The following is a 22117-nucleotide window of genomic DNA, read 5'->3' on the forward strand; positions in this document are numbered from 1 at the left end:
GCCATCTGATGAGTTACTTTTGAATCCGTTTGTGCAAAGTTCATCTGTGAATGAATACTCGTCTATTCCAACTGGCGGATTAAGGTTGGTGTGAAAGGGAAAGCAGTGTCCACAAATTAATTTTTTAATGAGCCAATTTGCACAATCTATGAATGATCCACTGTTGTTGTGTCGCATTCCAAAATTTATGAATTTTCAGCATACTGGTAATTTTGAATCCTCACTCAGGGTCACTTTTTACAGTTTGGAAGTTTGCAGATTTAAGGATTCTTTGAAAGAAGAGGTCCATGGCTACAAACCGGTCCACTTGCGTAGTGGAATGACTTTTAAGAGTCTTACATTTGTATTGCAGATAAGCATGTTAATTATATTCTTAGTTAGGACATGGTTTAATTGTTTTTAAATTGCCAAAACACTTTTAACCATGGCGGAGGGAGATGTAGTTCATGCTGTGGAACGACGACTGAAAGAAATAGAGCAAACTGTGCTGGGAGGAGGGGACAGCAACACTGACTGGATGAGTATTGAATCATTGCTTGATGCAATCATTGTTCTTTATGACGAATGCTGCTACTCCACATTAAGAAAGGAAAAGACAGTTGCTGATTTTATTGAACGAGGTATCTTATCGTATTTAAGACTTTTTGGAAACAAAGTTATGGTACTGTAGCAATGTTGCTATATTCCCATTTCCCATGTACATTATATACATTTTTTGATGTTTGCTGACTTTCGATTCTAAACATTGTCAAAATTGTAATGTTTTCAGGACTTAACAAATTTACTATTTTAATCTGGTATGGCAATCAGAGACATGTGAACTGCTATTGTAGAATTGTTGTAGAAACTTTCCTGCTCATCCTAATCGTGGGGACCGAGGTTTATCCTTTCACCACCCCAGATTCTCAATGTTCTCGGACCTGTTTTTTTTACTGAAATATTTCAGCCATTTGTTAGAATAGGCACAAAAAATTTGTCATTTTCAATTTAATTGGTAATTTTTCTGTGATTCAAATGTTTTTCCAGCTGTTTAGTGTTTGCTAGTCTGAAGAGCCCTAGAATTGCTTACCCAGACAGAAATATCTGTCTTCTGTTATCGCTAAATCAATCAATCAAGTTTATTATCGTGATAGCTCCACATTCATTTCAATTCACTAAAATTCATTTCAATACACATTCAGTTCAAAGGGATCAGAAAATTCAGCTAAATTTTCTAAAACGTTGAATCAATGTAAAAAACGCATTTTCCTAGCTAGATATTTTATGAATACCGTACTGTATGCACAAAAGTAAGTTTTGCTGGGAAACATTTTCTTGTTTTGTCTATACAAAACCTTGTCAGATTACAAAACCATGGAAAACAGACAAGCTTTTGAATCAACAAAAACTTTGATACTATCACCAGCATCCATTTCATCTTTTCTGCTGTAGCCTGATCATTTCAAACTACGATACCAAACCAACGTGTATCATGCAATCACTGGCGCCGACTTACGGGGTGGCCACGTCACCCCGTAACCGCTGTGGTGGGGTGGCAGCCACCCCGTTTAGGTTACATTACTTACTGCAAATAAATGTAATTTGAACGGACGTTTAAATCTTTTTTGATCATTGATTTTCGCTTCAAGTCAACGTAAAGCAAGAGGTGACCCAATACAGTATTGCAAAGAAAATGATTGTGTTTGTCACAAGCATGATACTCGCGTAACATCAAGCAAGCTACGTGAAGATTACGCAACACGTGGCTACGAGTTTTTTCCTTGTTGTTGCAATCGTTTTATTTGTTACTTGTCATAAGTCATTGTTACATTTGTTAGGTTTACAATGGGATTTATTAATCAATAAAATAGGATCTTTCCATTGCCTCTCTCAAAAATCTTTTTTGAAAACTTTTAAACTGCTCATAATATCGCTATAAATTATGACAGCTATAAAATACTTGGAAATAAAATTATCTCGATGATTGATAGCTCCACCCCCTAAATAAATGAATATAAATTATATCCATTATCCATTTTCAAACTTCATTAAAAAAATGCAATTTTCGAAACTTTTTGAGTTTTATTTAAAAAGTGCACTTAGTAAAGTAAGCTAGCAGTTTTACCGTTCTGCAAATTTACACGTTTACATGATTCTATTTGAGGAAAGGTACACCCCTTGCCAATTCCCAATAATAAAAGCAACCTTTTTCAATTACTCAAGATTTTGCATTTTGAATTATTTTCCGATTTCAATTGGAGTGTATTTTCATCTACTTTATGCTTTAATTTCTACTTTGTTATCTACTTCATGCAGTAATATTGCGTGTCGATGCGTGACAAACTGTGAGGCGGGAATTTATTGGTCTGACATAGGAGTTGCTTGTTACATCATAGAAAAAATTACGAAAAGTTGTCCAGTAAAAGTTTTCGCCGACATTCCAGCTTTATTCAGCTTAAAGATGCCAACAAAAAAGCATTCAAAATTGCAGCTCTCCATTGAGTAATTTTTTGTTGCGTCTAGTCAGGATTTCAGCCAGCATGAAAGTGACCAAATGGCAATGCCTGAACGAAACGAAAGTGTGCCACTGCCAAAAGGCGTTAGCACGATCAGGGAGGTGGAAGAACCGAGCACGGGCAGGATAATCGCTGTTGAAGGGAGAAGCTATCAAAAATCGTGGGAGAGCGAATTCCTGTGGCTAGAATACGATAGATGCAAAGATAGAGCATTCTGTCCGATTTGCAACTATGTCGCAACTGCTTGATCTATTTGCAAGAAATGAAACAATTTCATTAATGCTTCCAAACATGGTCTGCATGCGGAGTGATCGTTCAGTGCACTCAGGCGCATAAAAACCTACTTGCGATCTACCATGAGGCAACAGCGATTACTTGACCAGTTGATTGACAGTTGGATTGACAGAGCTGCTGTTCGCAAAAATACTTTTTCCAAATGTTAAGTGTCAGAGCAGCAACATAACAATAAAATTCACGATATACCATTATACCTCCTGTGCTTTGTTTTAAAGTTGCTTTGTAAATTATCGAGCTACAAATCAGGTGTGAAAAACAATTGCATCTACGAAACACGCTTAGTAAAAATCAAACAAAAACATGCAGTTTGAAAGTTTTTAGGTTGCCATATTGTGCTATCCGCCACCCTGTGCAAAAATAAAAGTCGACGCCTATGCATGCAATCATCATAGATTTGTAGTTTATACGATATTGTGTTCAACCCCGAGCACACAAGCAGCTGAGGAGATGTAAGGACTTTTTTAATGAGATTAGTAACTCTCGAAAGCATACTGAAGCCCTTTCCCAGCATTGCATTTTTTATTTTTCTGAGTCTTTTATGACATCACAACCAAGTTTTTGAATGTGAGACTCTCAAAGTAAAAACTTCGGGAAACTTGTTGAATTTTTGACTTTTTGGGAGACTTTTTGAATTTCTTTTGTGTTAAATCGCCCTTGTTGCTCTTGCAAGTGTTAATTGTAGGTCTATTTTTGCAATCGACGAAATAAAAGTTTGCTATTTTTGCTTTCTTTTCTAGGTTTGGTGGCTGTGCATTTTCTACACAATTTCAACGCTTAGCGACGCTAAAACGATGTAAAAACGGCAATTTCTGCTGGTCAGGATAACTTGGCTACGGTACCCTATAATTTCTTTACAATCCAAGCTGTAGGCCACACATTTGTTGATCCAAACTAAACATTTTAACTATTCAAAAGTACTAACTTATAGACATAAACATGACGAATGACATAAACATGACAGATTTTAATTTAATAGTTCAAACATTTTCTTTTTGTTTTTTCTGCACGATTTCAACCTTTAGCGACGTTAAAACGATGTAAAAACGGCAATGATAATTAGGCTACGGTACCCGGTAATTTCCTTTCAAAAGTTTCAAAAAATCGCCGAGTAGGGAACTAGCCTAAATTGGTCATTCTGTGTTTATGCATCTCTGGAAAGAAGTTGACTTGTAGAGAAATTGTTTGTCAATGTAGAAAGTCATTAAAAATTCTCAGAAACGGCGACTTTTGCACGGTTCTTCCCACTTCATTGCATCTAGATTGAAGTTTTTTTTTTTCTGTAATAAATCTGAATGAAGGTTGTACCAATACCATACCTGAACCAAAATCATTGAAATAATTTGAAAGCAACAATATATTCAATAATTGACACGAACTTTAAAGATGGTCCATCATCCTTCTGAAGACTATTAAACAGATGCGAATAGTTCAGCGTCAGTTTGATAGCAGAAGTTATAAATTGAGACTTATTTGCTATAGGCTACTGTATGTACAATTGTACATTTAAGCGTATTAAAATTTCTTTATTTGGCCATCAGTCAATATTGCCAATGGGTAAGTCTTTGTCAACTTGACCAAGCTATGTAACCCATGATCTCAGATTTTGATGAAACTTAGACACTTTGCAGAGCAAGTCATTCTGAGAAAAATGATACCAATCTCAGCAAAATCGGCTCAGCGGTTTTCGGGATATGGCCATTTGAAAATGAGGTGTTTTTGCGTTCGCTCAAGCATGAAATTAGTGAAAAGTTGGTACAACAAATTTTAAACGTAAATAAAACATACACCATTAATGTTACAAACTTCAAATTTTGTGAGAACTTAAGTTTGGTTGAAGTCAACACATTTACAAACTTTCAACAATTTTGGTCATGGTTGAATGATTTTGAAGACAAGTTAATATTGTTGTGGAATTGAAATCAATCAACCGTGACGTAACTTCCAAGCACTATACTGAAAAAGGCCCCTCTTCAATTTTTTCGAGTAATACATCATATGAAAGGTCTTGACTTCCCCTATACAGTGAAACAAAGATATCTTTGTGTATTTGAGAAAATCTAGGCGTAGTAAGTCGAAATGTACCATATACACAAAGTGGCTAAATTGATTGTTTTTATAATTGTTCAACAGTGCTTTGCTTCCCTTTTTTCCAATTATGCACAAAATATATACATTAGTAGACATAATAGGTAAGTTGAATGCTTTGAATATCTTGCTTAGTCAATTAACCATACTTTGACTACTGAAAATCAAAGCAAAGATTATTGAAATTCAATGTGTAAAATGTTTCACTTGAAATTGGTTTTTAATGATTGTATAGTTTAATGCCAGAAGGAAATAAAACCAAGAATACTAATAGAGAAGTGGCTCTTTTTACCTGGTCCAAAGATGCAAGTTAATCAACAAAAAAGGTTATCGTGCTTTGAGAAATTTTAAGAAAAACATAACGATATATCACAAAATTCGTCAGCAAAATCCCAAGGGATAATTATATTGAACTCTCATTGCAGTTTTGAACCATGATAACTTTTGGGCTGCTTTTCAATTTATGTTCCCAATTTAAATAATTGGTCAAACTGGATATTAATGTATATATATATAATATATTCCAAAGCATATGTGTGACAGAAATTAATTATTTATTAGCTGATCTCCAATGAGTTTGAATTTGTTGCAAACATTGCATGGAAAATTGATATTGGTCTCGAGTAGTTGCAAGGGTTGGACTGTCTACAACACACAAAACATGTTCAAAAGGAATCCAACATTCGTCTTTGCTTCTTGGCTAATGAAAAGATGGAGACGGTCCATTAGGGTGCACAAAATTTACAAAGATGTCACCATTTTCTGTGTCAACTACCAAAGTTACTCCAACATAACCACTTTTCATCATACATGGCTGCTACAAAGTTACCTTGATTGATGTTTTTGTTGCTGTACTTGGTATCAAAGTTGAAAGTGTAATCATATGTGAGTTCATTGCTTATTCTTTTGATGCCAATTTTAGATTTGTCAACTGGTTCAAAGTAATGAAATCCTCTGGTTCCTTTTATTGTACTTGCTAGCTTCCACCTTTCTTCCAGACTTTTTCTTTTCATTCGTCAAATCTTTCCTGAGAAGTTATATGAAATGTATTGAAGGCAACTTTTCAGTGCAGTGATCCATCATTTCATCTAAAGTACCAATTTGATGATGTAAAGGTCTTCGTAAACTTTCCATAGCTGTTGAATGCTTCACAGTGCCCCCAGTGCCATCGCAAGGTGACTTACCATGACTTGTGGCAAAGAAAGACCATGATGTTTACAGGTCAAAATCATGTTTGGGCAGGCACAAATGAACTTTTCTTTGCCAACAAGTCATGGTAAGTCACCTTGCGATGGCACTGGGGGCACCGTGAAGCATTCAACAGCTATGGAAAGTTTACGAAGACCTCTACATCATCAAATTGGTACTTTAGATGAAATGATGGATCACTGCACTGAAAAGTTGCCTTCAATACATTTCATATAACTTCTCAGGAAAGATTTGACGAATGAAAAGAAAACGTCTGGAAGAAAGGTGGAAGCTAGCAAGTACAATAAAAGGAACCAGAGGATTTCATTACTTTGAACCAGTTGACAAATCTAAAATTGGCATCAAAAGAATAAGCAATGAACTCACATATGATTACACTTTCAACTTTGATACCAAGTACAGCAACAAAAGCATCAATCAAGGTAACTTTGTAGCAGCCATGTATGATGGAAAGTGGTTATGTTGGAGTAACTTTGGTAGTTGACACAGAAAATGGTGACATCTTTGTAAATTTTGTGCACCCTAATGGACCGTTTCCATCTTTTCATTGGCCAAGAAACAAAGACGAATGTTGGATTCCTTTTGAACATGTTTTGTGTGTTGTAGACAGTCCAACCCTTGCAACTACTCGAGGCCAATATCAATTTTCCATGCAATGTTTGCAACAAATTCAAACTCATTGGAGATCAGCTAATAAATAATTAATTTCTGTCACACATATGCTTTGGAATATATTATTGTTCCAGACGGTTGTTCGCCTGGTCAAACGTCATGTAGAAACCGTTCGGGTCTACTGAATATTATGTCATGGAAATTCCTAAAACATGAGCCAAAATTGCACCATCGTCCGTAAGACTCGTGTCAAACCTGTTTAAACCTGTTTCAGTTGAAACCTGTTTGGACATGAAATTGCGTCACACGAACTGCTCTCGTGCCTTTGAGTTATCACAAATTTTTCTGATTCCTTCTTGAAGTTGTTTGTTGGAAGTCGGTCGCACATTTAACTGGTTTATTTGGTGCTTGCTAGCTGGACAAACTCTCCGTCTTTTATCCAAGTAATTTGTATTGTAGTGACAGTTTTAGAGGTGTACGGCGTTGCACCCCCTCGATTTCGATAGCCGCGGGCTAATTTTACTGGAATACACCTTTGAATAGACGTTTTGAAAGTGTGTTTATTTTTCGGTCATTACGTACAGACGAACGGATTCGGGAATCTTATGTTACAATTTTCCCACGAAGAGATTATGGTTTACCGCTGTGACCAATTATATATACATTAATATCCAGTTTGACCAATTATTTAAATTGGGAACATAAATTGAAAAGCAGCCCAAAAGTTATCATGGTTCAAAACTGCAATGAGAGTTCAATATAATTATCCCTTGGGATTTTGCTGACGAATTTTGTGATATATCGTTATGTTTTTCTTAAAATTTCTCAAAGCACGATAACCTTTTTTGTTGATTAAATTGCATCTTTGGACCAGGTAAAAAGAGCCACTTCTCTATTAGTATTCTTGGTTTTATTTCCTTCTGGCATTAAACTATACAATCATTAAAAACCAATTTCAAGTGAAACATTTTACACATTGAATTTCAATAATCTTTGCTTTGATTTTCAGTAGTCAAAGTATGGTTAATTGACTAAGCAAGATATTCAAAGCATTCAACTTACCTATTATGTCTACTAATGTATATATTTTGTGCATAATTGGAAAAAAGGGAAGCAAAGCACTGTTGAACAATTATAAAAACAATCAATTTAGCCACTTTGTGTATATGGTACATTTCGACTTACTACGCCTAGATTTTCTCAAATACACAAAGATATCTTTGTTTCACTGTATAGGGGAAGTCAAGACCTTTCATATGATGTATTACTCGAAAAAATTGAAGAGGGGCCTTTTTCAGTATAGTGCTTGGAAGTTACGTCACGGTTGATTGATTTCAATTCCACAACAATATTAACTTGTCTTCAAAATCATTCAACCATGACCAAAATTGTTGAAAGTTTGTAAATGTGTTGACTTCAACCAAACTTAAGTTCTCACAAAATTTGAAGTTTGTAACATTAATGGTGTATGTTTTATTTACGTTTAAAATTTGTTGTACCAACTTTTCACTAATTTCATGCTTGAGCGAACGCAAAAACACCTCATTTTCAAATGGCCATATCCCGAAAACCGCTGAGCCGATTTTGCTGAGATTGGTATCATTTTTCTCAGAATGACTTGCTCTGCAAAGTGTCTAAGTTTCATCAAAATCTGAGACCATGGGTTACATTTTCCCTTTTTTCTGGTCAAGTTGACAAAGACTTACCCCAATGCAAATTTGAAGCTACATAATAACCTGGTTTTTTTTTTCGGTCATTTATCGGTCATTGACCGATTTTTTAACAAAATGTCTGAAAAAAATATAATCAATTCGGTCAAAATGTCCGAAAAAATCAGGGAAAAAATATATAGTCAATTCGGTCAAAATGTCCTCATAGTCTAGTCAGGAAGTGCAAATTTTGGTTTGTATTAGCTACCGTACTTGAAAGAAAATATTTTCATCAGAAAAAATGACCAAAATAAATAAAAAATGACAAAATTTTTTCAAGTCATTTCGGACAAATGACCGAAAAGTCTCAGCGAAAAAAAACCCCAGGATGATAACAACTCACCATTGCAAGAGAATGTACCTTAAAAGGGTTTGTCAAGCCCACCAGATTAAAGAAAAAATTGCACGTGATGGGCGATGGCCCAAGCCAGTAAAATTGTTTGCATGAGGATGTTTCCTTAAATTGCATTTGATGAATAGACGCCGTTTAGAGCTCTTTTCATCCAACTGTTTGGAATCCTAATAAAGTTTTTTAAAAATAAATCCCAATAAAGATGCAAATGTATTTTTCAAGTTTGTGCTTTCAGATTTTGGAAAATGCACGAGATGTTAAATATTCGTTTTGCTACCGATAAAAAACTGTCCACCATGTTTTCCTAACAAAACTTTTTGCAGACATGAAACACAAGTTTCAATCGTATAAAACATCGTAATAATTAGATTACTGTAATAATAGCGAAACACAATAGTATAAAAAAACGAAGCCAGTTAATATCAAACAAAAAATGCGTGAAGTTAGTTGCAAAAAATTACGGCCAAACAGACACGGCTAGTCGGCTACCTACGTTTTTGATTCGTTTTGCAAACTGTTTTTTAACACTTTTCGCTGTAATCAGTTTGACCATGGTCATCATTCAACATGCTGTTTCTGCTTTGGTCACACGAAAATCCATTCTGGTATTTCAATCACTGACTTTAGCTGCTACTGCATAGTCTTTAGAACAAATTCAGTAAATGCTGTAGCCTACGCTGTGTGCTGTGCAAATAAAATCTTTACAAAATGTTTTGTTGGACAAAACTAGTCATGACAAAAAAAAGGATTGTTTTATCAGGAGATAAAGTTTTATCACAACAGTGTTGCAAAATAACATTGCAAAACATTAGAACAATGTATAAAAGAGGAAACCGCCCTGTTATAAATTTAGGTCAATTTTAAAGAATTGTAAATAAGGTTAAAAGCTCACAACATGATCCAACCCGCTGTGACTTTACCCCACTTATAAATAAATCGTTTTCAAGTGATCAAAAGGTAAGCCATTCACATCACTGTATTTTTACGTCTATCCAAAGTAATAGACATTCGATCAACTGGCCATTGCAGAAGTCGTTTTGTTGTGAGGAGAGGTCCATAAAGCTTCACAAAGTTCACAACAAACTCAATATACTTGATAAACTGATATCACGATTATGTCCATTCACCATGCTGTGATATTTCCTGACTAGTGACTACATCTGATTGAAAGCAACTGATCGATCAAGAAAATTATAATTAGAGCGCATTTTTTTTCTCTAAAAGGGACTATTATTTGAACATGCAAAAGCCAATTAACCAGATTTTTTCAGACATATTGAGTGAATTGACTTTTTTCCGGACATTTTACTAAAAAATCAGTCAATGATCGAAAAAAAAAGACCTAGCTCTTGATGCAGAGGTGTTAGGTGGTAATCAAAATTTTTGCCCAATGTAAGTGTTTTTAAATGCTCTAACACAGCGGTTCCCAAACTGGGGTCCGCGGACCAACTGGGGTCCGTACAGCAGTTTCAGAGGGTCCGCACTGAGAATTCATATTTTTAATGATTGTGATTCGATAATGAAGGTTTCTCAAGTGTAATGCTTGCTTTATCATTAGTCTTTAGTTAGCGAATGTTGTAAACATTATTGCGTGTTTTAGGATGTCTCTTGTGACATCATAAAGCATCTAGGCTATTATGCTGTACTACATGCTATCAGTGAATCGTTCGTAATAGATAGAAAGTTGTTAACATTAGAAACAATCGTGACTGCACTAGTGTAGCCTACTGCAAGAAACATGGGTCAACTGACCCTTGAACAGAGGAGTGACTGTCGCGGTGTAGATGTAGTAGCAGACTAAGTTGGTAGCACTTAGTAGATAGGAGAGTTAAACGCTTACCGTATATATATTTGATTGTTTTTGCTTTTCTTTCATTGGTGTGGTTTTTGCATTTTTCCTATACCCTATAGCATTCTTTGATTTTTATAGGGCCGCAAAATATCAAAAAAATTGCAAAGGGTCCACCAGGCAAATTTTTTAGAAAAGTTTGGGAACCGCTGCTCTAACACATAAACGAAATTGTTTAAAACATGAAAATCCATTCTGGTATTTCAATCCAATTTTGCTTCTGTCAGTTTGAATTTAGAAATTGGAGTGTCGATGAAAGAGAGCTAAAACCGCATCAGGCAGAATTATCCCACGTTTTTTATCCCAATGCTTAGAGCCCCGAATGGTTGTGTGAGCATTGTATGGTTGTAATGGAATTAATATCAGACATTATACATTATACATATGTAGTCATTCTTTACAATGTGTTATTTTGGTCATTTTTTGGAAACAATTTTAAGTCCAGAATGTAGGTTAGAGAAAATTCAACTATGATTTAACAGAAAAATAGTGAAAATATGTATTGTGTTTTACTGTTTAGTGATCATAAACAGTTCAATACATGTTCAAAATGATACTTTCACCCTTTTTCACCCATGAAAAAGTACCCACTGCAATCAAGAAGCTACTATGTGGAGATAATATTATATGAAAGTCATCCAACTGCTTTCAAAAAAGCAATTGTTATCAATTTGCACAAAGAATTTGCATTATGTAAAGTGCTTAGCTTGACTTATAATTAGTGATGCACTTGAGCATAGGCGCCGAATTTTCAAAAAACCTCGGGGGACGAGAAAAGTGATGACGTCATAACCATAACGCTATGTTACTCAATTAAAATAGTCTTTGATTAAGCCTAGTGTCTTGTTTATATTGACACCTAGGTCGCAAACCGAATTTATTAGAGCCGCTGCTTGAAACGATTAGTTTTACGCAAGCAGTACTCCCAGTCGTAAAAATTTTGATATATATTGTTAGCTCATAATTGGAACAGTTGGAAAACAAGCCGATTCATTTCCTTTTTGTGCAAGTGAATAACAACGATCAATACAGTGAAGTTATCGAAATAAAATGCAAAAAATCATGATCTCAAGCAGAGTGGAAACCCGCTATCAGTTTTATTATCTTCGTTTTGGCCATTTTGCTAATTAGGCTACTTACCTTCAAAGCGTTAACAGCGGTGAAGTTTTTTCTCTTCTGTTTTTTATCGAAAGTCTTTTATCGAATACTGCATATACTCGAGTATAGGCCGAGATGTTCGCAAGTAATTTTCACCTCAAAAAGACAGGTTCAACTTATACACGGGACAAGCTCGGCAGTTTTCAAAATAAGCGCATTTTGCGGTTGCAAAATCATTGCCGACGTAGATTACGCATTGTGTAATTGCGTCGACCGAAGTAAAAGTTTTGAATACGTTTATTTGCAGTGATTCAAACTTAATTTTCAAATTTTTCTTGTCAATTCTAAACTTGTTGAGCAACATGCAAAGCTCACGAGACAAAACAGCGGAAAGAGCTGTTTTAAGAGATCAATTTTTTTATTTTTGCTTGTAGGATATAATCGTTCTAATTACGTAACATTCCATGATCGCTTTAGTCGATGTCAAACCTTAGCGGTTAGCTAGGTGATAATAGCGGTAAGAGACGTCGTTAATGCAAGCAATATTTGCGACCAAGACCATTAAACAGTTAAACACCTTTTCTTTTATCGGTTTTCGATTTAATTCTCACACATTGCGAACAAAACAATGCGTTCTGTTGAATCATAATTGATCTCACAGCGAGAAGACCTCGTTAAAAATAGCGCGTCTAATTTAGTTGGTTCACTTTAATCACTTAATATTGCAGTGAATAGTTACGTGACTATTCCAGCAGCGTAAGTTGCTCTACTATCTACTTTGAAATTTCCATATCGTATGAGAAAGACATGCGATCAGCTGCTGTTTTAAGGGCAAGAGCAACGTAGGCTATTTTTCGGTTTTGGCATTCTTTAAGTCCGATTAAATGATGTAAATCTCTTTCGCGAAGTGTTTATCTTTGAAACACCACTTGTAATAACCATTTTTGTTGCCCCTCAACCATAAATTTATGGAGGGCGCTGCCTGCATTTAATTGTTAACTAGTTGAATGAGCAATGGGTTTATTTCGAAATAGCCCATTGAATTATTTTGATAGTTCGTAAGGAGTGCACAAAACATTTCTACCCTTAAATCCATTGCTCCTGAAACCTTGCGGCGCACCTAATGCCATGGTTGAGTTAATTAAATGGGCTTGAGTGAGCGAAACAAGCGAGCAAATTTTGCAAAACGAGAGAAAAATTACATAGGTTATTTGGAAGGAGAGGTCACATAATCAAGCACCCCCCTGGATCTGCTACTGAACTCCGTGCAAGTCAGTCAGCCATGAGTAGCTAATGTTTACAATAGTTGAGAATGATGTATATAAAACAAAAGGGAAAGGCCCAGATGAATAAAAATTATTTGGTGCAAATCAAATTTAAGCACTGAATATATGCCACAAATGGAAAAAAATTAAATTGTCAATTGCATAAAAACGATTGCATGCAGATAGAAATTAATTGCAGATTTGGAATCAGCATTTTAAACTCATACAGAATCCATTAAAAATCTCATGCAACAAAAAAAACGAAGAAAAATTTGTTTACCAGTGATATTAACAGGCCTCTAAGTTCCTTTATTTTTCCGGTAACCAAGCATGGCTTACCAGAGCTACTTCTCGACGGCCAAATTCTTGTGCCTGGCAGCCACAATAAAAAGTTTGTTAAAAAATCTTGTTTTTAAAAATCCGTCAATTAATATTGTGTTTTTGGGGTCTGCTACTATTGGGAGAATCCGATTCGGAGAAATCCCTATTCGGAGACAGCCTTTTTCGAAGAATTGTAAAATCACAGTGGCATATGTATATTGAAAGGAATTAGCTTACAATAAAGAAATGAATGATAATGATAACACTAGCCGACAAAATTTTTTTTGTGCCAAAGATATTTCAACTGTTTTTAGCTAATTTGAGGTCGCTAATTTCGAAAATGCAGTCAGTTTTTGTCTATCAGGTCTAGTTTTCTTGTTACAGTGATTCCACTACATGAGTGCACTTATGCATAATTGCTCATGTAAAATCTATTCACGAGTCAAATATATTTTCAAAAAGACACAAATCAATTTCAGCAAGCCAACAAAGAGCATTAAAAACTTACACACAAACATAGGATTAATAGGTATGGTAGATTTATATTCCTTGCTTAAGTGTCTGCCATAAACTTGCGCTTAAGAGATCTACGAGAGAACTGCAAAAGCATCATCGCGTTCAATAATCAGCTAGCATTGTAGCATCCCATCTCCCTTGATATTTGACTTCCATCTGATTAATGTCTTGATGAAATCGCTCCCCTTGCTCGTCACTCAAATCGGCAAGATTATCAGGAAAGTAGTCTAGATTAGGGCTTCCCAAACTGGGGGTCGCAACCCCACAAGGGGTCGCGGAACGAACTTCGGGGGTTGCAGAGAGTACACCAATTTTACATAAAAAAGTGCATATTATCTTATGGTACTTTTCACACGTTTATTTTGTAACGCAGTTGTTAAAACTGATATAGCCTAATTGTTCAAAACATTATTTTTTGCTGAATTGTAGATTCTGCGTAAATAGGCCTCTAGCCCTGGTAGTGGGCTAGCTTGAGTACTTCATGCTAATGCCTAGTATAGCTAAATATTGAAAAAGTAAAACTGATTGAGTCAATCGAAAGCTGGTTAAAAAAAATTGAACGATAATGATAATTTTGTCAATTTTTACACGGAGGTGGAGCTATTTAGGAAGGACTGTGTTGGCATGTCTACTGAGGGAGCTTCTGCAATGACATGAGTGACATACACCTGGGTTTCATGCAAAAGTGCGATTTGCGAGTGATAGGCCTACACATATTGTATTTACACACTATAGGCTATGATTCATTGCGAGGCCTTAATAGCTAAAAAGAATATATCCTCATCGAAATCCTATTGTGCAAGATGCTATGAAAATATTAATATTGAGTCGCGCACTCAATACCCGTATTTTTGCAAGTTTATATGGTGAAATGTAATGAGAGTTCAGTTTAAATCTCTTTTACTGCATTGTGAAGTTAGATAGCTCTCAAAAACAAAACTTTAAAAATGCTATTAACGTTGAAAAATGTAGTCTTGGTTTTTCCAACGTGAAAAAAATAAACTTGGTCCATCATTTCTGCAATGACATCTGACTTTCAAAATTATGCTATTTGTGAGATTTGCTTGAAAAGTGGAAAGAACTTAATTTATCCATCTAAGGAAAAAACACCAATGTTTATACATTAAAGTCAAGAAATCAAAAGCTTGAAGCGTTCGTTAAAATTTAAGCATCTAGAAAGAAGACGTTGAAAATGATTCATTTGAAATTTTTTCTTTCACAAAAGTATCCCAGGCACTCAGTTCTTTTTCATTCATAGAAGATGGGAAGTTTGGATCATTGATTAATTTTCTGATTTGAGGCCCATCAAATATGCCGGCTTTTAACTTTTCAATTGTTAATCCTAGAAATTTTGTGCAAATATATCTGAAACAATTTCCATCTTTACCAAGTGCTTTTACAAATTGCTTCATTATACCCAACTTTACTATGTAAGTTATCATGAAGGTGAAAAAGCATTACTGTGCTTGCAACACCATCATTATTATTATATTAATGTGAAGAGGAGGTAACACAATTTTTGATCGTTCAACCAGAGAATGAGCTTAAACATTTTTCTCGCCAGGAATTATTTCACTTCTCATAGGCCAATGTTTCCTTTTCCAATGCTGATCTCTTGCCCTACTGTCCCACAAACAGAGAAAACAAGGAAACTTTGCGTATCCACCTTACATTCCAAGCAGAAATCCAACCATTTTCAAATCAACGCAAAGTCCAATTGTGTTCATAATATGAAATCTTTTTCAAAACAAATTTGACTTCGTTATACTTTTCTTTGAGAGTTGTTGAATGTCCAAGTGGTACAGATCCATAAACATTTCCATTATGCAGTAAAACACATTTTAGACTTCGTTTACAGCTGTCAATAAAAAGTCGCCAATCTTGAGGATTGTATTCTGCTACACCAAACTTTTTAAGAAGACCTTCCACATCGATATAGTATACAATATCATTTTCCTGAGAAAAATAGGGCAAAAATTCGACATGGCGTTTCCTATAGAAAGTGATTACAGTACCTGGTTCAAAAACTTTTTTTTTTGAGTCTTGAAGCCAGTAACTCAGAAGATTCCTTTGATAAATTTAAATCTCTCGCCAAGTCATTGAGTTCTCCCTGAGAAAAAAGTTGACAAGGTAAAATAGCAGGAGGGAAATTTGATTTCAGCAAGGGTGGAATCACTGTCAGTGAAAGCTTGCTCGTCTTCGCTGTCAGGAAGTAAATCCAATTGTGGCAACCCTTCAAAATCAGGAACAGGAAGTTTTTCTCTGTGTAGCACTGACCTGATTGCTGAAGCTAGGTTTGGATATTGCAAGGAAGTCCTATTTTTCCTGTTTATGCCTTTTATGTTTACTGCACAAAAATAGTAGTCGCTATTATGATCTTTTAGTTCACACCACACCATTGGAATAGCAAGCCTTAATCCTTTTCTTCTTTTGTTCGTCCATTTACGTAAATGTTCTTTGCAAGTTTTGCAAACAATGTGGAGAGCCCAAGACTTATCTTGAACCCCTCACTTTAAAGTAAGCAAGATAAGCACACTTTACAAAATCATCGGTGTGTTTTCTGTTAGGGTCTAGCCTCTAGTGCAGGGGTGACAAACCTTTTTGCGGTCGCGGCCACTTTGTCAATTACACATCAGTTATCGGGCCACACAACTTTTTAATCGTAACCTACTATGAAATCTTTTAGAAACGATTAAATTTTTAGCATTGAATTAGCATTGAATTTTTTTGCTTAGTGGGATTTTTGGAAAGTTTTTTGCTTGACTAAGCGAGTTAGCGTTCAATATTAGGTCGAACAGACGATGTGGCAACACTCAACTGCATACCAAGATTTTCATCTGTCAGCCTCGACCTGTAACGACTTTTAGTAAAGTGCATTTTAGAGCAGTGTTTTTCAACCACTGTGCCGCGGCACACTAGTGTGCCGTGTGAGATCGTCAGGTGTGCGTGTGAAATTATCCAATTTCACTTAATTGGTCTAAAAAAAATTTTAAAAACAAATTAATTATTAATTAAAAAGGGGTTTGACACATTTAACCTTAAATAAACGTAAAGTTTGCAAGGGATCCACGTAAAGCAGATACTTATGCGTCAAAAATTTAAGAAAAAAATAGGTAGAATACCTTAACAAATTAACGTCCACTTTGTAGAGTACAAGTCAATTCAAAAAGAAACAAGAATTTATTTGCTAAACTTCCATGTTAGATCAACTACAGCAGGGATGGCGAACCACTGACCCGCGGGTCACGAAGTGACCCATCACAGATTTTCAGTGACCCACTTGTCTTTTTTAAAATAATGAAATTTAAACAAATATTTCAGCAAAGAATAAATGTTTCACTAGATATTTGTAATAAGGCCCCACCCTATTTCAATCTAGCTTTGTTGAATTTCACTGCATAATACATCAGGAAGCCCTTTGTGCCAAATCAATCAAATCTCTTCAAAAAGTTGTAGGTGTGGTAACAAAAATAGTCAACTATATTTCATCTCATGCTCTTAATAAACGCCAGTTTGCAAATTTTTTGAACACGTGTGACTGTCAATTTAATGGCTTACTCATGTACAACAGTGTAAGGTGGTTAAGTTGTGGTAATGTTTTACAGCGATTTGTTGAATTGTTAGAAGAAGTACAATTTTTTTTAGCTGAAAAAAATCAAAAATATCTAGAGTTAAGCGAAAGTGCGTGGTTGAATGATTTACATTTTTTTGCTGATTTCACAATGCATTACAATAAGTTAAATACTAAATTGCAAGGCTGTGGAAATATTGTATTAACCATGTTTGGGCACATTAAAGCATTTGAGAAGAAACTCGCTATTTTTTCTGTAGACCTTGAACAAGGTCAGCTGAAATATTTTCCTTAGTTGTTGAAGCACTTTACCAGCACCAATTTAACTTATGAACAAAAGCAAACTGCACTCAACAAGTATGTTTTACTGACGAAAGAGGCCAAAAATGTAATGTCAGAAACTGAAAGGTTTACCCAGTTCCGAAAGCTAGATACTACATTGCAGTTCATTCTTTTCCCTCATGCAATTCCATTTGAAAATCTTGAATTATCAAACTTCAAATGGCTTCGACTTTACAACTTGGAAATAGAAATGATAGACTTTCAAGAAAGTGCAGTTTACAAAACAAAATTTGTAGAATTAAATCATCTCCTACAAAAAATTGAAATGAAAACAGATATGGATGGTTGTGACTTTCCTGCTGTTGAAAACCATGCTGAAAATATGATTCTTACAGAGTGGAACTCCCTGCCAAATTCGTTTGAAACTATGAAAAGACTTGCGGTAGCTCTGTTAACGTTGTTTGGTTCTTCATATTCGTGCAAATCTTTACTTTCGCACATGAATTTTATACAATCAAGCACACGGAATCGTCTCAGCTCAGATATGAGTGCTGCATGTGTGAAGCTAAAAACTACGGATTACCAACCAAGGATAATAAGACTTGCAGAGAAGATGCAGCAGCAAGTTTCGCATTAACATGTAGTTTTGCATTAACATGTAATTAAATGTATGACCTACTTTTGTTTTTTCAAGGATTAAGGTCTCTTTTGTGACCCATGCACTAAAAAAGGTTTGCCATCCCTGAACTACAGCATAATAGTTTTCAAAGTTTTTCTGGTCCAGCTTGAAATTATCGTGTTGCAGATCGCGATTTCGGGTATTAAACCCTCTTCAGTACAACTTCATAAACAGCATAGTACAGTAAAATTTGCAGCAGTTCACTTTAGAAAGTAACAAAATTGTTATATGGTTGCCAAGAAACGAATTAGTCCGCGAAATTAGTCTACGAGCAGTAATAATGATAATTATGATTAATAATAATTATAATGATTATTATAATTATGATAATAATGAGACAACGTCTTCTAAATGTTGTAGCCATAAGCGCGCTAGATCCCCCCCCCCCCAAAAAAGCACCATTATGCTGTCATGATTTGCACCTACTACAACACAGTCAACACAGAAAACATTCAACACAACACAGAAAACAATTGTCTTGGCATTGTCTGCTTTCAATGTTTGTTTTAGAATGTAATGCAAGAGTAATAATAAAGGTTGTAATTAGGGATGTGCCGATTAATCGGAATCGGCAGGTATCGACAATTTTTGGAGAATCGGCATCGGAAAAAATTGCCGATTCTTTCCGATTCTTTATCAAAGTTTCTTAATCAAAAGTAGCGCGAGCGCGTGGAAATACCGATCAAAGAACGGCTTCTTTGAACAACCGCATCAGCGTCAACGAGAATTCGGAGAGCGGTAGTCTAAATTACGACGATTGTCCGCCATTTTGTAAACTTTTGTTTAGTAGGCACGAGATCAAAATACTTTCTTTCTTTGAAATGACGAAAAACGTTCAAAGAGAAAATCAGACCAGATAAAATATAAAAGTTGAATGATTACACAACGGTTAGAAGAGGAGAAATGGATTATTACGTAATAGTTATTAGCTTGCAGTATGCGAGGCGCTAAAAGCAAGAAGAGAAAAAGCGAGGGAGTATAAACTGCAAAGAAAATGAGAGCAACTGTCTGAAAGATTCAAAACGCTTTTAGAAAAAAACAAAGGGCGTCAATGGAAAACAACGTGTGAAGTTGCAAGTTAAATCTTTTCAGACGCTGAATTGCAGTGAATTAATCTTGTCACTTAGTAAATACGTGAAAAAAGATTACCTCGTTTGCGCAATAATCACTCGATTGTTTGTTCAACCCATGAAACGAATTTTTAGCACAGGTGGCAATATTTTTACGCCTCAACGGAACAGACTTACTCCAGCAACTAGAGAAAAGTTGATGTTATTGCATTTTAATTTACGTGCCTTTAATTTTGAATATTAAAAAGCGGAAATGTTCTTTGCAATTATTGTTTAATCGTTGTAAAATTCGTAGTCACTGAAAGTTGCTTAATGTTAATTTACTGAGCAGAGAGAAGTAAATTCCAAGTATAGGCCTATTACGCTTAATGCGTTCAACAAACAATCGTGTGATTGCGCAAACGTAATCAAACCAGCTACCCAGTAATCTTCACGTGTTTGCTAAGCAACAAGATTGTCTGCAACTTTGCGTTCGAAAACAATAGTAATTTCTTCACAAGATGTTTTTCTTTTTTCGCCTATTGATGCACTTTGAATGCAAGGCTGGTGTGTTACTTTTTTAAAGGTTTTTGTATATTTAATACCGCTGCGTTCATTTTCTTTCACACTCTAGTCTTTTTCTCTTCTTGTTTCTGGTACCCTCTTGAATTCTGCGAGAAAAATACTGCAAACCGCACAAGATAATATTTTGCACACTGCATTAAGCTACGTTGATTTTGCACTCTGTGAGCGATGGCGATTTTTCTCTTTTAACTGATTTCCGCGACAAATTAAACGCGTGTTTATCACCACTTTGTAGCGCGCAAGAAGTAAAGAACTACCGTAAAAAATCACGCTGTTTAGAGCAGGCGACAAAGTGAACACTTTTAGACACTTCAAAGGCAGCAACTTGTAACAAAATCGCAACCACTTGTAAAGCGCCAACTAAAAGCAGCTTTAATCATTTAACCAAAGAATCGGCATCGGAATCGGTATCGGCATCGGAATCGGCAAATATTTAAGAATCGGCATCGGCAAAAATTCTGTAATCGGCACATCTCTAGTTGTAATCCCACAATGACAGCATTAAAACTATTGTATTTGCGCTACTTTGTAGGGCAATTGAAAAAAAGTCAAAATCACTGTAACTTAAAAAGTTGACCTGATGGAGAAAAACTAATTGCATTTTCGGAATCAGCTCCCCAAAGTTAGTCTAAATCAGTTCAAAAACTGTCGGCACCAAAAATTATGTCGGCCAGTATGATGAATGAAATGAATGATCACCCAATTTAAACGTTAGTTTTAACAATTTTGCTTTCTGTTGCGTAACATTAAGATTAAGGTGTGTTTATAGCCTACCTGATAATAGCATACGATACAGTGATAGCCAGCCATAGTCCGCCACAAAAGTTGAAAAAATATAGAGATGCTGACGAACACATCAAGAAACTTGTTCGCCTTGATAGGTATAGTAATGTTCCACCTCAGTCAATGTGGGACTTCCTATGTGGTATCAGCCATAATTTCCAAATGGAAGCATGAAGTGTTATTTTTTGTTTGTTTTGTTATTTGACATCGATTGAATCATCTCCAGCGTTTTTGTATTGACTTGTTAAACTAGGGATTGGAATTTTCTAATAGTTGAGTATTCAAATATATTCTAAGTTTGCATACAGATGGCAACACCGGATACATGTCAATTTTATGTGAGCAAACATTTTAACTTAATAGTTCAAAAATAAATTTAATTCGCTTTTTATTTATCGCTAAATTTCGATTCAATTTATTTTTCTTTGTCGGAATGGAAAAGAAACGATATTGTGGAATAAAATACAAAATTCTCTAAATAAACAGAAGGCGTCGTTCGATTTACAGAAGGCGTCGTTGGATTTTCAAAAAATTGCCAAATAGGGAACTCGCCGAACAAGGCTGTCTCCTAATCGGATTCTCCGAAACGGGCCTTTCCGTGTTTTTGTGTTCACTCAGATAAGGGCAGCACTAACAAGGTTGTGAACATATTTGCAGTTGTATTTAAATGCGCTGCATTCCACCAAGCATATGTAGAGCTAGTCGTTGAGTTTTTATAGGTCAACACTAAGACTTTTTGCAAAACTTTTATTAGCAATATTTCTCATTGGCGTGAGCGATTGCTGCCAGGATGTTAGAGGCCTGTATTTATGTATTGCCATTTTTTGTTTTATATATACGTAAAAGATTGGATGATGCCATTACCAAATTTATTTACTAAAGCATACTATGTTTCAACATCATATTTCATCATTGTTTTCTTTCAACATCCTGTATACTACCTATATTATCAATCTACTCAAACTAGTCAAAGGATATCTTGAAGCAATTCTTAAAGTATGTAGTCTTGTGTTTTCACTTAAGCAATAACTAGAATCATTGACACATGTGACTTGTTAAGTTGTTATTGATGTTTGTGAAATGATGATATTCTCATGTTTTAGCCAAACCGTTTGCCAAGAAAATCAAAGATAAACGGTTGTGTAAGAACGACTTTGAATTTCTAAAAGTGATTGGAAGGGGAGCGTTTGGCGAGGTAAAGTAAAACAGAAATGTTTAAACAATATTTATTTAAGTAGCTAGTGATATATGTCTAAAGATTCTAACTGTACAATAATGTGAAGGAAACAGTTTGGAGATATTTATCAACCCTTTAAATTTGCATAACCTATTCACAGCTTATCTTGCGGTCACATCTCTG

At 35.3% G+C, this 22117-nt stretch overlaps 1 protein-coding gene across 2 annotated transcripts in view; it reads left to right on the top strand.

Annotated features, from left to right (window-relative positions):
* The first annotated feature begins 369 nt into the window (after window positions 1–369).
* The window catches only part of LOC145767259 (serine/threonine-protein kinase MRCK alpha-like), a 112229-nt gene continuing 90481 nt past the window's right edge, over window positions 370–22117 (top strand). For both annotated transcript variants that reach the window (XM_082579050.1, XM_082579051.1), the window contains exons 1-2: window positions 370–620; window positions 21861–21952. In XM_082579050.1, the coding sequence (XP_082435176.1) occupies window positions 425–620; window positions 21861–21952 (288 nt within the window). In that variant the 5' untranslated portion in view covers window positions 370–424. The remainder of the gene's footprint in view (window positions 621–21860; window positions 21953–22117) is intronic.

This window comes from Aplidium turbinatum, chromosome 3, assembly GCF_918807975.1.
Source record: "Aplidium turbinatum chromosome 3, kaAplTurb1.1, whole genome shotgun sequence".
Lineage (NCBI taxonomy): Eukaryota > Metazoa > Chordata > Ascidiacea > Aplousobranchia > Polyclinidae > Aplidium > Aplidium turbinatum.